This window comes from Lepus europaeus, chromosome 8, assembly GCF_033115175.1.
Source record: "Lepus europaeus isolate LE1 chromosome 8, mLepTim1.pri, whole genome shotgun sequence".
NCBI classification, from domain to species: Eukaryota; Metazoa; Chordata; class Mammalia; order Lagomorpha; family Leporidae; genus Lepus; species Lepus europaeus.
The window spans coordinates 102,961,556-102,979,282 of record NC_084834.1 but is presented as its reverse complement, the minus strand read 5'-3'; the positions used below and the strand labels follow the sequence as shown (position 1 = coordinate 102,979,282).

The 17,727-nt window shown below is 40.5% G+C and overlaps 1 protein-coding gene across 1 annotated transcript in view; it reads right to left on the bottom strand.

Moving 5' to 3' along the window:
• The window catches only part of BTC (betacellulin), a 55,210-nt gene extending 38,103 nt beyond the window's left edge, over positions 1–17,107 (bottom strand). Inside the window, exon 1 of the mRNA XM_062199214.1 lies at positions 16,885–17,107. Within this exon, the coding sequence (XP_062055198.1) occupies positions 16,885–16,948 (64 nt within the window). The 5' untranslated portion in view covers positions 16,949–17,107. The remainder of the gene's footprint in view (positions 1–16,884) is intronic.
• Positions 17,108–17,727: the final 620 nt, after the last annotated feature.

The following is a 17,727-nucleotide window of genomic DNA, read 5'->3' as shown; positions in this document are numbered from 1 at the left end:
GGTTAAATCCTAAAATCCTAAATTGATTTAATCCAAGAGTGGATATTTAATCCAAGTATGATGTCTATAAAATGAGACTAGAGGAAAGTTTTAGATCACTGAGAGAATGCCCTCAGAAGGTAGCTCTCATGGTTATAAAAATCCAAATTGTGCCCAGCCCCCCCGCCCCTCTCTCTCCCTTTCTCTGTCCTGGATCACCATGTGATCCTTTCTCCACCTGCAATCCATGCTCCTTCTTGCCATATGATACTCTGCACAGCCTCTGGGCTCTACCTGCAAGAACACCATCACCGCGTATGAAATTAATGAGGCTACCAAATCTCAGACCATGAACCTTGAAAATCATGAGCCAAAATAAACCTCCTTCTTTCCTAAGTAGCTTCCCTTAGGTATTTCATTGCAATGACATAAAGCTGACTCAAACAGGCCACCTCAGGAGGACCAACATTCTAAGACAAAGAAGGATTTTCCAAGTTCTCTCAAATCATATCACCTTGAGGTTCTTGTCAGTCTATAAAACAAAAAGATTCTTACATTTTCAGGGCCAATGGGGAAGCAGAGACAAAAAGAAAGAAAAATAACAGTGTTTTCACAAATTGTGTTTGTTCATTCAAATTCAGGAAAGTAAAATATTAACTCATTTTTCCTCCAATGGGAAACTCAATTACAAATGGTAGAAAAAATATCTTGGTGTTTAAGAAAGGCTAAGAATGATGGGTAATACTATTTTAAACTTATAAAATTACCTCACAATCTTATATTTTTAAAATCCAGAGAGGCAAATAATTCAACAACTTGTCATATATTAGCTAACTCATATATCTAAAACCTGTCACTGCCACAATAATGCTTTTGCCAGTAAACCAACCTATTTTTTTTTACCATTACAGTTACTACATTTGTGACAAGAATGACTGCATTGCATGGGAACCCCATAGTAACCTGGAGCTAGTTTCTTAGAAATCAGCAGTCATCACAACTTGACTTTTTGCTTCTCATTCTTTTATGATAAGGCCAGACCAGACAGTCAGACATTGTAACACTTTAAATGAAAGGTTCTGGGCTCACTGAATTCCACAATAGTTCAAAGAAAGACGGCAAAGGAGCCAAGGAAAGCAGAGAGTTTGTTTTCAAGGAGAATTATCCAAGCACAAAATGAGGAGGAATTGTAGGACTGGCATCTGGATCCAGCGATAACACATTCTCTGACCCATCGGGAAACAGTCATCAAACTTTAATAATGGTCGAGAAAAGAACATTGAGCTCAGAGTAGATGCTTACCCAACCTGAAAAGGACACAGAATTTAGGCCTTTTAGATGAATTAGAGTAAGCCAGCACAACCTAGCAATAATCATTATGCTTATCAATAAAACCATTTGTAGAAACCAGAAACATAAAGAAGCAGTAGCCAGTACAAGCATATTTTAAATATGACAAATTTCTACTGAATTTCAAAAAAGACAATGTGTTCAGCTGGAGAAATCCTAAGGTTTCACAGAGTAAGTTGGGAACTGAACTAGAACCAAGGCGATGACGCAGAAATGGGCTTCGCATATGTGGGAGACAATGAGTAAAGCTGTCCAGCTGAGGGGAAGAATTAGACAAAGTGTTAAGAAATAAGGCTCTTCTTGATGTGTGCCATGTGACTGTGAAATCATTCAATTGATTTGCTGGTGTGACCTGTGAAAATAAGACTCATAAAGAAACAGTCACACCACATATTTCCAGCTGAAGCTTGGCAATGTCTTCTCACCACATCCTGAAAGTCAGATTCCCAATTAAGAACCTGACTAGCCTAGCAAACTACTCAATACAGATTTAGTAGTGGTTGCTGCTGTTGGGTAGAAATCAGAAAGAATGAAAAGTAGCTCCTTATCACGCTGCAGCCAAGGCAAGTGGGAACTGGAGCCTGATATTCTATGTGTCACCTCATCCACGTGGAAATCAAATCTCTCTTCTGACTCTTTTCCACTAGAGGGTGATGGCCATTTATCCAAAAAAATAAATAAATAAAGATTTTTCTCAAAAAGTCTTCTATCATGGGATGGCCATGTTAGCAGTGTCTCCTGACATAACATGTTTGAAATTGTTGTCAATATAATTTATCACTGATCATTGTGCTTTACTTTGTCTTCTTCACAAGAAAATCAAAATTGATACTTATTATCCCAACAAATTATAAAATATAAAGTATGCAGGGTTTTTAAGGCAAAATCTAGGGCTGTGGCAAGGGCTTGATACTATATTCCAAGATGAGAACCATGAGAAGACAGAGTCATCAAATTTAGTTTTTGGTAAGAAAACTCAAATTGTTTTCTTTTTCAAAATTCTTCACTATTAACCTCTCAAATTAACAGTGCCTATTAAGTACCCAAGTCTCCAAGTGCCCTATCTCCTCTGTTTGGCCCCAGAGAAGTCTGAAGGTAGTTTCTTGGATTGAAACTCTACCTTCCAACCTCCAAATCATTTCCAAAGTGCAATAACATTATCCTATATCCTTAAGCCACAGCTAACCTTTGCAGACATCTAGTTCACCTCCTGTCTCACTTGAGAAGCCCCTTCACAACATCCTGTAAGTGGGATCCAAACCATGGGCATGGCCAACCATGAGAAACTCACCCCAACCCAAGGCAGCTCATTCCATTGCCTTCAAAGTCTCATCTGGGACCAAATTCCTCCCAAATTAGTGTGAGAGCTGTCTTCCTGGAATTTTAGTTCATTAATCCAACTTGAGTTCCCTGAACTACACAGAGAAAACATGTGTTGAAACAACTTTTCAAATATTTGAAATTGGCACTTATAATACCAAACTTTTTCTACCCATGATTCCAATTTCTTGACTCTCATTCATGTGTGTGTGTGTGTTTGTGTGTGTGTCTTCTTCAGTTACCATCAGTCTCTTACCTCTCGTCTTTCAAGAGTGCAGATGGTTTGCTCCTAGCTCACTCCCCAGTGGCCTCTGCTTGATCCCTGTCTGCCTTCACACCCACATTTTTTCTATGATTGACCTGCCCAAATCTTCCGCCTAAAATTCACCCCACTCTTTGCTTCCCTGTTATTCTACCGTTTTCACACAACTTTGCCAACTCTTTTTCCCACTCCCACACCATATATACAGGTGCCAACACTCCAATTGAGGTCTTTTCCCCTCTATTTTTAAAATTATTATAAAATAGATATAACGTAAAATTTACTATCTTAACCATGTTTAAGTATACAGGTTGGTGGTATTAAGTACAGTCCTATTGTTATGCAAATATCATCAGCATCAGCATCCATCTCCAGAATTCTTCGCAACCTGAAAAACTGAAATTATATACTAAATTATATGATAAAATAACAACCTGTCATTCTGCCCTGCACCCAGACCCTGGCAATTCTCATTCTACTTTCTGTATATAAGATTTTTTTTCTCAGATTTCTGTTTTACAATGACATTCATTCTCATAAAACACTTTTGGACTCAATATTTGAATAAGTATTTCCTGAGGATTTATTGTATGCCAGGGACTGTGCTAGACTGTGAAGTTATTATCAGCTTAATGATTCATTTATACTCCCAGTCTTGTTTTCTAACTACACAATTGTTTAAGATTTCTAGGAATTAGAATACCCCAAAGAGCTCTTTTGTCTAATAGTCTTTTATTTTTGAATTAATTTTATATTTATGGAAAAGTTGCAAAGTACAGAGCATTTCTGCATATTGCATCAGCACTTTCAGCTTCCCCTAATGTTATCAAATTAGATTACTGTGGTACATTTATCAAAACTAAGATACAATATTGGGATGTTACCATTGATTCAACTTACACCTTCATTCTGATCCCACTATTTTTTCTACTATGGCTGTCACTCTGTGTCAAGATCTTTAGCAACCTCCAGTCTGTGACAGGTAAACATGACCTCATTTCATGACCTCACTGACAGTTTCAAGAACTCGGCCTGGTATTTTGTAGATTGTCTCCCATTTTGGGGTTTGCCTGATGTTTTAGCATGATTTGACTGGGGTTATGGGATTTTTTGAAAGAATACTACCATGGTAAATATTCTCCTGATGTCAAGTGAGGAAGGTACACTATTTTGATGTCATACTTGATCATTTGACTAAGGTAGTGTTTGCTAGATTTCTCCAATGCAAAGTTATGATTTTTCTCCTTTAAAATTTACTATATGTGTGTATTAGAGCACTAAATGTAAGACCTACACTCAGCAAACTTTTAACCATATAATACTTAAAAATGGTCAACTGAAGACACTATTCTCTATTGTATACCTCTAGGACTTAATATTGTTGCATAACTGAGAGTTTTTCCCCTTTGACCAATACTTCCCCATTTCCTACCCACCTGTTAATCCATAGAAACTACAATTCCAACATATACTTCTATGAATTTGACTATTTGAAATCAGTATCTGTACATCTATGTCATTGCAGTACTACTCACATAGGCAAAACAAGGAAAAAACCTAAATGCCAAACATGCAAATGGATAATGAAAAATATTCACAAAGGGAGCAAAGAATTAAGCTCTACTTTCTAGAGACAGGAGTATCTACATAAAATGTTTTTAATTATTCTACAAGATAAATTGGAAAGTCTTAAAAATCTAGATTCCTAGGGTCATATGGGAAAAGATTTCAGCAGGTCTAGGGAGATGCACAGTAATCTGTACTTTTTACATTCCTTGGGAGAACAACCAAATTTGGGTTCCATTGCCATAATTGAAAGTCAACTTGCATATTTCCAAATGCTCATAGACAGGTAAATATCTCAAAAGAAGTTCACATCTCTGTAACAACATCAATTATTTTCAAAATATTATACCATGAACTCATTTTCTCTCAGATTAGCAATCTTGGAAAGGGTTTTAATTCTTCTTTTACTTTCCTTACCTACATATGACTTGCCATAATAGCCTACAAATTCTTGCATTGAAATATTTATTGAATGGGCTCCTTTCTTAGCCCAGCATAGATAGGATTAAAAACATCAGATTCCTCTTTATTTACCTCTGACTGATCTCCCCTCATTTGATCTATCCTGCACACTGAGACCAATCCTAAACTGCTATTTCCACTGTACCACAAACCTAGTGAAACTAAACATTTACCTACCTCTTACCCATTATAATTTCATTTCCAAGGAGGCCCTCCAACAATTGTCATGGACAAAATGAGTACAGTATGGAGCATTCATTGAGCATGGTAGAGTTAGTGGGGGTGGGAGGTCAGGAATGAAGTGCATCCCCTTTTAGTTTGTCATTAAGTTTTGATCACTAAATTTCCAATAATTTAATTTTTTGTTATTAAAATTTAAGTTCCTATTTCCAGATTACATTGCTTTCTTTGATGGACCTGTAGCTACCTCCTGATTAAGAGAGACCCCCAACCTTAGAAAGCCCAATTAGTGCACAGAGACCTGAGAAAAGGAACTGTGAAGGAGATCACTAAGCAAAAGGTGAAGCCAGCTCACCACTAAGTCAAAGAGAGTCAGTATTTCCACAGTAAACAAACAAGTTTCTTAGGTAAGAGACCATATGATATTTAAAAACAAAGTGTGAGATTATAATGAAAAGCATGAATTTATCTAAATTACAAAAATCCCCTGGCACCAATGCCTAGAAAATCCTGTAGAGACAGAATTTCAGCAAGAATTCGTGGTTTTGACATCCTCATCTTGGAAATCATGTGCTATTCAAGTCAGTCACCAAGACTAACTCTCTATTCTAGGCATCTGAGTATCCTTACTTTCCGCTACAAACACATACACACACAGTAATTGCTAATTTGCTTTCTGATTTTTCTCCCATTTTTCTTCTACCATAGAATAATTAACTCAAGTCATCATGTCATTAGTAAATTTTCTACAATCTCTCCAATCCATAATAATTACTCTTCCATGAGATCATATTTAATCTGTACTATGTAATTTAATTTTTAAGGTTCAAACTGTTACACAGTGTTTTATTTGTGAGGGATATTTTTACCCAATATATGGTAAACTTTTTGATAAAAATAACATATTTAGACTGTTCTCATCAATGCTTAGCACAGTTTTAGTCTTCCTTAGTATTGAATAGAATTAGGCCATTTTATGTTACTGTAATAAAATATCTAAGGCAGGCTAATGTTGAAAAGAAGTTCATTTAGCCCACCATTCTGGAGATTCATAGTCATGGTGCCAGCACCCACCAATCTCTGGTGAGAACTTCATGGTGAATAGGACCACAGTGACAGCAACACACGTGGGAAAGGCTAATCACGGAACCAGACAGAAAGCAGAAACAAGCTAGGATCTATAATCCCTTCCAAGCCTTCCAAGTTCACATCCCTAATGATCTAAGAACTTCTCAATAGGCCCCACTTCTTAAAGGTCCCACCAGCCCTCACATTACCACACTGGAAATCAACACATGCAACCATCCAACAGAGAAACTGTTGAGACAAATCACATGCAATCCATAACAAATATGCATTGAAAAATTAAACAAAATAGTAAAGGAGATTAGAACTGTCTTTCTCATTATTGTATATTTTAGCAATCACAATAGTATTTCCCACCAATCCATCTGATTGATATAGATAAGAGAGTCCTGTTTTTAGACAAGTTAATATTTTGTTAGTAGTAATAGTCAATACCTAATTCACAAGCAATTCACATTCTATCAGATCAACCTACTCAGCAAAACCAGGCTCCGCTATCTCAACAGGAACTGACTGATGAATTGTTAGCAAATTGTTAGCAAATGCAAAGACATTAAAGACATATGCAAAGAATTGTAAGTAAAAGTAAAAGGTTTAGTTTTTGATGATCAAAGCCAGAGAATTGTGGATGTGTGTTGTATGTGTGAGAGTGAACAAACTGCGAAGATGACATCTTTGTGACAACAACACGAAGCCATTCATCTAGGAGCACTTCATAGGATACCCCATTCATAGTCATTCCTTCACTCAACAGATATTTATCAATCATTTGCTATATACAGGCACTATCCTAGGCACTGATAAACAACAGTGAACAAAACACACAGAAGTCCCCTCCATCAGGAGACTTATCCCCATGTGGAAACACTCAAAGTGCATTTGAAAGCATGGTAGCATGGAGAACATTTCTGACTTTTTTTGCTGCTAGATTTCAGTGGTGAATATTATGGCAACTTTTGCTAACCAAACTACAAATCCTAATAGTCCAATTGGCTTAATGAACACAATGGTTTTATTTCTTCATTTTAGATAATACCTACAAAGTAACTTAAAAATTATCTGCATATTCACAAAGTTGAGGATGGTAATATGATGCTGAATATCTACCTGACAATCATTCTGCTAAAATCTTTTTCTTCATTATCTCGTTTTGTCTTCAAAACAATACTGTGGCTTTACATGACAGTTGCTATTGTTGTTGTTGTTATTGTTATTATATAGGTGAAAGAATGAGACATAGGGCAATAAAGTATCTTTTCAATACTATAGACCATTATTTATGCATTATTTATGCATGGCCACCCGTTGTGAAAAATCTGAATAAAATATTTTGCTCTCAGCAGACTTCCAAAATAAATTATTTTCCGTTTTTCTGATATTTAGAAGCCAATTTGACATTGCATCATCATCCATTCTTCTAAAATGGCAGTTTCATTTCTTTTTAATAAAGGCAATTATTTATACAATTCAAATAAATTAGACAACCCCAATTTTATGAGATACCTAAAATATTAAAATCATCTTGTAAATATTTCATTTTACTCTGCTATTGCATGCTGAATTTCTACTTTATACCAATGCCAGGAAAATGCTGTAAAGGTCTAAAGTGCATAAAATTAAGATCAAAATTGACAGGTAAAAAGAATCATGGGCAGTTTTTTTGGAAAGTACCCATGCATTTTACCTTTGCAGATTTATTCTTTACTTTTGTTCATTTCTAATCAAACCATTCAAAATAAAGCTTTTCAGAAAGTTTGTATCTATTGCCTATTCTAACTAGTGGGAGCAGAAATATGTGAAATAAAAGCAGGAGAAAGTTTTCCTTTTAATTAATAGACCCTGATTACATTCAGGAATTTTCTAGAATCAAAAAACCAAAAATTTAAGACAGTATTGGTTATAATTAATGAGTTTTTCTGTGCATCCCACAGAATGGGCTCATGCTTTTGCGGAACTTACTACATTCCAGGCACATTTTAAGTGCTTTATACAGAATACATTTACTCATATAATAGCTCTGGGTCTACTACATCAACCTTTATCAATGAAGGAGTTGAACTGAAGCCAAGAAGGATTAAGAGATGCACTCAAGGTTTTGGAGCTGGCAAGTCACAGCAGAGGGCATTGGCCAACACTGATGGTTGGCACAGAATCTACACTCTCAATCTTCACACACCTTTCCTCAAGACATGTTAGTACACATCCTCAGTAATCATTATGTGGGTCCCTAAAAAGGTTCCCTTTCCATCTGCAAATGGAGCATGCCCTAGGTGTCATTGTGTTGTAAGCAAAACAGGCAAGATACAGGAGTCACCACTCGGGCCCGAGTCAATTAGGATAGAATCAGACTAGGATGCCCAGAGTGATGCTAGGCACAGACTGAAGCAAAACTCCTGGTCTGACCAATACCAACTGGATACTATTAGCCAAGATGGTCTATGTATGGGCTATGGGTGGGCAGAGCTTCATGGATGTAATGAAGTTCCAGGAGTCCAAAACTCTGAGGCACAGCCAGAGCCGGAGTGCAATAGATATATGAGTAGACAGCAAAGCAAAGGAAACAGCTAGGAAGAACCTAAATCCCAGAACTTTGAACCAATGACATAATCCTATTCTGCTGCATACCCACCTTCAGAAATGGGAGAATAGTGAAGCCTAGCTCTTATATTGAGTGGATAAGGCTATATGGATGAAATAACTATTATGCTTTTAGAACAGTGCCTGATACATACACTACTGTACTATTATTTTTGTTGTAAAGATCAAGTGAGAATAATGGGATAAAATGCTTCTTAATTATAAGATCCCCCCAAAATGTAAAGTGTTACTGTGTTTGGACCCCATGGCAAAGGTCAAGCAGATACCTGAGTATGTAGCAACATGATCTGTCAGTGACCCTGGAAGATGAGACCAGTCAAGTGCAGAGTTGTCATCAGGAAAGTGGTCATGAACAAGCCTGGTCTCCTAAAAGTGCTTCATTCAGTCCTAATGAACATTTCCTGAACTAGCTCTTCTGCCCTACAATGCAATGCAAGTGATCCTCTATTATTCCACAAAGACCTGGACCACATGGCTCACTCCAGAGGGCAGAAAACAAGGATCTCTGTGTCCTGTAGTATCTGATCATCACCTATTGTACACATAGATTGAATGCCACACCATACCCCATAAATGCATACAATTACTATGCATTAATTAAAAACTACATGCTAAGCAAAGAAATGTTTAAAGTAGTAAAAACCAATAAATGGCAAAGAAAATTCAAACAACCAATAGCTATAAAATCCTTCTATGTAATGTTCAATAAGGATTTCTCAACAGTAGTAAAACTGAATCAACCATCAAAGCAAATATATCTCAACTTCTGCAGGGGGCACCAAAAGTTTCTTTCTCCATTTAATGCTAAACTTTGAGATGCCATGATTGTGAACAGCCCTTGTCTCAACTGTTGAAGAAAAGTATTTTTTTTCTTCATACTATTTGTTGAACTCTTTACTTAATAACTTAATTACTTACCACTAATAAAAAACACACATGTCTAAAAAAGTTCTAATCAAACCAAAGAGAAAATCATCAGATACCTTAGGTGATAGAATGCAAACAACATGTTTTAATGAGCTGTTGGCAAATGCCCTATATCCATGGCCATTTCCTCTGATTTTTAAACATTGGTTTTAAAAGAACGTATTTTGGCCAATGAAATTTTCCCTGAAACAAACATATGAGAAGAGGGGGCCAGCACTGTAGTGCAGCTGGTTAAAGCCCTGGCCTGAAGCATTGGCATTCCATATGGGCACCAGTTATAGTCCTGGCTGCTCCTCTCCTGATCCAGCAGTAGAAGATAGCCCAAGTCCTTGGGCCCTTGCACCCACGTGAGAGACCTGTAGGAAGCTCCTGGCACCTGGTTTCGGATTGGCACAGCTCCGGCCATTGTGGCCATCTGGGGAGTGAAGCAGCGGATGGAAGACCTCTCTCTCTGTCTCTACCTCTGTTACTCTGTCTTTCAAATAAATAAAATAAATAAATATATATATATATATATATATATATATATATATACATATGAGGGCCAGTGCTGCGACTCACTAGGCTAATCCTCCGCCTGCGGCGATGGCACCCCGGGTTCTAGTCCTGGTTGGGGCACCGGATTCTGTCCCGGTTGCTCTTCTTCTAGTCCAGCGCTCTGCTGTGGCCCGGGAGGGCAGTGGAGGATGGCCCAAGTGCTTGGGTCCTGCACCTGCATGGGAGATGAGGAGGAAGCACCTGTCTCCTGGCTTCAGATTGGCGCAGCGCGCCGGCTGTGGCAGCCATTTGGGGGTTGAACCAACGGAAGGAAGACCTTTCTCTCTGTCTCTCTCACTTTCTAACTCTGCCTGTCCAAAAAAAAAAAAAATATGAGAAGCATGGATCAGTCTGCATTTTCAATACATAACATAAGAAACAGAAGAAATGATCTTACTACTTGCAAAGCAAAAGTATTTTTGTGAAAGAAACTCTAGTACTGCCACAAGTGATGACATGTCCTTCTGTGTCTCCAAACACAGAAGGGTCTGTGTTTTGCCGACAAGAAATAGAAATGTTTCCTTTCCTGAATCTTCTGTCTCTTTAATAGCTGAACATGGTCACTAATAGCACTTGCATTCATTCATTGACTTAACTAACATGTATTGATCGCCTAACATATACCAGGTGCTCTTTATGGAACTTCTCCTTAGTAAATAAGGATACACAAGCTAATAAATGCATAATTTTACAAATAGCGAAATTTCATATTGGTAACGCATCCTGTTATACAACTAACTCAACATTTTGAAACAAGAAGGCTGACTATGAACATTGTTATTCTTTGCAAACTTATTTTGTAACTGATGCTTCTACATACAGGTCAGGTAAATTATCTACTACATATCTTCAGGAAAAAAATGTAAAGAATGAATGAAAATATTTCATAGCTACCATGCATTGCTGATAATGAAAGTAGGCAATAGCTTAATTGATGTGAATTAAAATTAAATGTCCCATCTCTCCAATGATCTAAAAGTAAAACTTTCCTTCTTTAAATTAGATAATCACTTGAACTATGAAGATTACTTATTTTCTAGATACGAATACTTGGGAATAATTCAAAAAGCTTGAGGAAAATAGTACTGAAATATAAGTTTATTTTGGTGTGAAAAATTTTGAAATCCATCATTATGAGTGTGCTTAGGAGGGCTAATAATCATTAGCAGTTTAAAGCTATCTATTTTAATCAGATGCCTTCCCTCTTAAATTTGACTTGAGAGCATTGCTAATTAACTGATCTACAAATTATTTGTCAATCTCATATCAGCTGGGAGCAGTCATCGCTTAAGATTGATTAACAGGGCCAAGCACTGAGGTACAGCAGGTTAACCTGGTGATATCTACAGTGCTGGCCTCCCATATGGGCTCTAACCATATGGGTTCGAGTCTGCTGCTAGACTTCCTATCTAGCTCCTTCCTAATGCACCTGGGAAGGTAGTGGAAGGTGGTGTAAGTGTCTGAGCCCTCGATCCCCATGCAGAAGACCCAGAATAAACTCCTGGCTTTGGTCTGGCCCCACCCTGGTCATTGCAGCCATTTTAGGAGTGAACCAGCAGGTTGAAGATCTCTCTTCCTCTGACTCTGTAACTTATGGCATTCAAATAAATAAATAAGTATTTTTGGAAAAAATAAACAAAGTAAGACAAGATAGGGTTGAAAAGACAAAGGGTAAGTCTAAGCAATATGGTAAATTCAAGGAAGTTATATAATCTCTCAAAATGTTAGTTTCCACTACTGTAAATTGAGTCATTAGTAAGACCATCTCTGTCCTGAAGATGCAGTGAAGGTTAAAGAATGTTCAATCATCCTCTACCCAGTTCCTTGAGAAGGAATGAATTCTTAATGTCCTAAAGTATACACTGTGTCTAATTACTTAAATTCTTTCCTATGAATCTGAAATAGTACTAGATATGTATTTTCCATGGGGAAATTGCAGAAAGACTCGTTTAAAAATAGGTCTATAGTTTAGAACTCCTCCAGAGCAAGACTGAGAAAACTTGTGAGGATCAGCACCGGGTACATGATCCACACTGGACAGTGATCTTTATTGTTGTAATAGGGTGAGTTCTGCTGTGAGAACAGCATAAGAGAACTAGGAAGTCAATTCACTGCATGATTAAATCGCGTTACCATAACTTGGTAATGCATTAAGTTCTCCATTTAAATAAGCAAAGTTGCTCATCTCAAAAGGATGCTGGGGGCCGGCACTGTGGTGTAGTGGGTAAAGCTGCTGCCTGCAGTGCCGGCATCCCCTATGGGCACTGGTTTGAGTCCCATCTGCTCCACTTCCAATCCAACTCTCTGCTATGCCCCTGCACCCATGAGGGAGACCCAGAGAAAGCTCCTGGCTCCTGGATTTGGATCAGCACAGCTCTGGCTGTTGCAGCCAATTGGGGAGTGAACCATCAGATGGAAGACCTCTCTCTCTCTTTCTCTGCCTCTCCTTCTCTGTGTAACTCTTTCAAATAAATAAATAAATAAATCTTTTTTTTAAAAAGGTGCTGATGTCTACTTTACTTGAAGCAGTTTGCACTTTGTCACAGAGGAGGTGACTTAAGAATACTTTTAACTTGGATCTCAGATAAATGAATGATGGAATTAAATATCTGCTAGATCAGACAGTATCTGATGTGCAAACCACCTAGGCATGAGTCAAAATCTTTGCAGCCCCATAAAGACCATTGCCTTTGGGCCCTTATCTGAAGAATAAACAGCCTGAGATGGAAGATGTCTTCTAACATTCAAATATATTCAGGCATTGATCATCAATTACACAATGCCTTTGCTCATAAGAGATACTCAATATCAGTTGTTTGAACGAATGATGAGGGATGCACTGCAGACATTACCTCACTCCTACCTCCCAAAGTCCTTGCATATGAAAAGAAATTCACTGCTATGAAGACATAATAATAGAACAAAACACATTTTCTGCTAAACTGATATTTGCTGAACAATCAATACAATTATTACTCTTAGTTCTATACTCTCAGTACCTTGTGAATTCAGAAGTCTTCATGAATTGACTTGAGAAGATAATTACCCATCACTGTTTAAATGGGATATTGTGTGGTGTGAGTTCGAATTGTTCAACATAACCCTAATATCTGGAACACAAGCCACTGGGAAGTCAGAAACATCTCTCATTGGAATTTACAAGACGTCAGTATAAGCCCAGAACCAGTCTCTGGTTTTCCTGGCATGCCCTTCACAAAGGAGCAAATGCAAACGTGGCATAAAATGAGCTCACTACAGGACTCTCTCTCTCCTTTTGGGCAGGAGGAACTTATGGATTGGCTTTTTTGTCAGTTAAAGATTTGTAACCAGATATAATATAAGACCATGTCCTATCACCCACACCTCTCAGTGTTGGGAATAATTCTAATGGGATTATTTCTCATCCACAGTAGCAAAGCTAAAAATATCATATTCAAGTATCTCTCTAGAAGTTACCTCTCTGTCACCAGGACTATTCCCTGTTAATAACTACAGTTATTAACAAGAGAACAAAACTGAGAAAGGCAAGCCCAGTTTGAAAGATCCCATTTATGAAAAATGGGGTAAAACAGTTCAAGATTTCTCAAGATTCCGTGAAAATTCTCTTAATTTTAGTAAAAATAAAGCCAAATCAATGTAAAATATTTATAACATATATAATTTATATGTATTTTAATTTATTATAGGAATTTAATATATTTATAGTAGACATCATTTTTCCATTTTTGACCCCATTTCTCTCTTCATAAAATTTCCCAAAGGGAATACTACATTGTTTGCATATGTTATCATATAAATTGCCTTGTATAGATCTATCTACTAAATGTCAGATGTATTTAAGAAGCATCCACATTTTTGATACGTATAAGCCATTCAAAATGTAAATCATACATTATTTTATACAATTTTTGAAAAAAAGTGGTAGTAGGAAGTGTATCATCAACTAATAAAACCTCTTACAAATGACAAACACAAGAATGTTGTAACTTCCAGCCATCTCAGTCAGTGACTGGAAGAACTGGAGCCAGGTCCCCTGTGTCTGCTTAGTGCCAGCTCTCCTTGCTCTTTTCACTGCCATGCGCACACATATGTGCAAACACACAGGCACACACAAACACACATCCCACAGTGCATCATCTGTCAGATTGCTCATATTCTTTTTAAAAAGTAAATAAAATAACATGTGGCTTAAATTAGGACTGAGACTTAAACGTTAAGTGCCTGTGATAGAAATAGGATAATTTAATGGAAAGAATGATGCCATCAAATTATATCCTTTGGCATTTTCTAAGAAGTAGAGTTTTTAGGGGATCTAGAGACTGAATTCAATTTCCTAAGCTAATCATTCAATAGCGTGGTTATACATTAGGTTACTGAGTGTGTAATAGTACTGGATTGGAGTTTTGTGGGTTTTTAAAAACTTCTGCCTTTTGGCAAGTTTTGAGAAAAAACATAAAGCACTGTGTGATAGCCAAGGGAGAAGAATATCCAATAACCTTGAATAATCAGTCACTCCTACTCTGATATGTGTGCTGGCCCAGAGTCTGAATTAGGGGCTATTTAGCTGGTTCCTGGTTTACACGTATGAGACAACCAGGTCCTCTGTTCCACCACCCTCCCCACTTCCCACTCCACACTCCATTGCCAGATTTAGCTCCTTCAAACCATTGTTTGCATCATGTTCCCTTATTCAAGCCCTATGATGTTGTGTGCTTATTTGCTGATTTGAATCTGAATACCAATTTGCCTTTTCCGATTCTTCATCATTTGTCTGCTTCTTGTAAACCCTACTTTCCGGCAATCAGATCGCCTCTTCCAGTAAAGCATTCTCATTACATCACAACTCTTTACTAATTTATTTTTTCTTCCCTCTCACTTCTCTGCTACCTCAAGTCCTATCCAAGCATCAAGGCAGCCATCCTGACCTCCACACAGCCTCCCGGCTCTGCTCCAGCCTTCATGGCTGAGCTCTCCCTGCTCTGGTTTCCTGGGTCTTTGTTTGTCATTGTTGGTCGTACATTCCCAAGTTCAATGTAAGTTCCTTCAGGGTGGGGATCTCTTGAGCCCTCTTCCCATCCCCCTTCCTACATGCTCCAGCCTCCTGCCAACTACAGCAGGTTCCTGGTGAGTTCTTTCCCTGATGAGCAGCCCAGAGAGGGTGGAGGGGAAAAAAACACCTGCAAAAGCACCAGTGCTGTTTCTAGGCCTAAATCTCGAGCCATTGCCCTCCCTCATGCTCCACATCACTCAGCCACTAAATTGACAAGGACTTTGACCTCTGCAGGGCTCACTAACTCAGTCCCTTCTAACTGTGGTCCTAAGTCTGACCCACCTCAAGCCATGCTCAAGGCGCCTCTTTAACCACCTCTCTCCCTCCAAGGACACAGTCAAGTGAAAACTTCGAGCTCCCACCTTTTTTTCCTCCATAAGAGAGAGTCCCATCCGTTATCAGATGCGGTCTCCCCTTCACAGGTTTGAAGGCAGGAGTGACATCATAGTCACATGTCCCATGGGGAGACAACCTGCCACATGAACAGCCAATCCCTAATGTCTCTACAGCCAAGCTGGAATATATCTCACAGATTTCCCTTCCCTCACCCAAACCAGCATGCAGAGAGTGAGCCTTGAGGTGGTGGGGTTTTCCCACCCAAATGCCTTTTTGTCTCGCTTCCCACACGGGAGGCCGTGGGACCCTGGCTTCCAGCTGCATCTGAGTTTCCAGGCAGCAAGCAGCCAGGAGAGCTCCTGGTGACGCCAGGGGTTCTAGGCTTTCAACTGCCCCCACAACAGCCGATCACTCCCAGTAGTCCTTAAGCCCACAAGCCAGGCTTAACTTTCCAAGCACCAAAGATACTTCGCTCCCGTAATCTCTCCTTAAAGTAGGAAACAGATTCCCAGTGAGGTATTCGTGCACTTCATTGACAATTCCAACCGTAAAATATGGCATGTTCCTTTCCTATCAGCAACGGGAGATTCCAGCCACTGAAGCAGAGTTTTTCTTCCCCAGCACCTCCCAGCTGCCCTGGCCAAAGCGAGGGGCGAAACGTCATTCCCAGGCCACGGCGAGTCCCGCAGCGCTGCCCCCTCCCGCCGTTTGCACACCCCCAGGAACCTTGCTCTCGCCTCTCCACTCCGCTCCACAGTCGGGGCCAGCATCTCTTAAATCAAGGAGTTTTCCTTTCCTCTGCCTCCCCCGGTATCCTTCTCGGCCCGGACTCCCACGTGCCTTCCGTATGGGTTTCCCTCCCACGGCTCCTGACCAGCGGACAGGGCGCCCCCAAGGCCCCAGGGAACACCAGCCCGCGCAGCCGGGCCCTGTGCCCACGGAGACAGCCGGCGACCTGCGCGCAGCACCCGCTGCGGGGAGGCCGGCTTCCTTCCTCTCTCCGTCTTCCTCCACATGCGCCCTGGGACAGCCTCCAACAGGTGCAGCTCCAGGTGCCCGATTGGATTGCCAGATCCGTCACCTTGCGCTGCTCCTGTCGTCAAAGTTCTCCGCCCGCGCCTGCAGCCCGAGAGCGCCCTCGTGTCCGCAAGCCTCACTGTTCAGCGTGCGCCCTGCCTGCCACTCCAGCCCCACTGTCCTCCAGCGTTCAGTGCCCAGCGCGGCCACTTACCCAGCGCAAGGGCCAGGAGCAGCGGCAAGGATCTGGCGCCGCTGCCCAGGGCGGCCGGGTCCATCAACCCCACTCTGCGGGGCCGGGCAGCCCCTAGACCGGTCTCCCTCGACCTTCTTCGCCCGGTTCCCGGGCTCCTGGCGCCCGAGAGGGTGCCTGGAAACTAATCCCGGAGCCAGGAAGAAACGAAACTACTCCCCGGCTGGCACCCTGGCTACGGGGCAGGGAAACACCCAGGGCGGGCGGGCAGCTCCGAGTGTCGCGGGGCGGAGGGAGCCTCCTATTTAACCCGCTCCTTCTGCACACACCCCACCAAAGAGGCACAGGGCTTGGTGGCGGTAGCCGCCACGGCGCTACCACCCAAACTGCCCCACGCCCATACCCACACCCCGGGACATACCCGAAGGCCCTCGGGCCGGCTCACCCACTCCCCCTGCTGGGTCGCACCTGTCTGTGTCCCTCCCCCTGGGGGAGTAAACAAGGTAGGGAGGAGAGAGGCGAGCGGGAGAGCCCGCGAGCGAGGGTGGCACAGCACTTAAAGCGCTGAGCTCTTGCAACCCACTGAGACCCAGCCTTGTGGAGCAAACGTGTTCTAACTTCTCTGGTTTCCCTGGATTGCTGCTGTCATGGGGAGACCACAGCCAGCATTCCTTGTGGGTAACCACAGGCATTTATTTGACCATTGACAAGCCTTTCTGTTACACATGCAGGCAACGTGGAAAACTCTTTAGAAGTCCTCGAACTAGTCTGCTGGTTTCCAGTGGGCATTGTCTTCTGGGATGTACTTCACGCAACCTCATTTATATTTTTATTCCTCTGCTGGCTCCTGTCACAGTCGGTCCC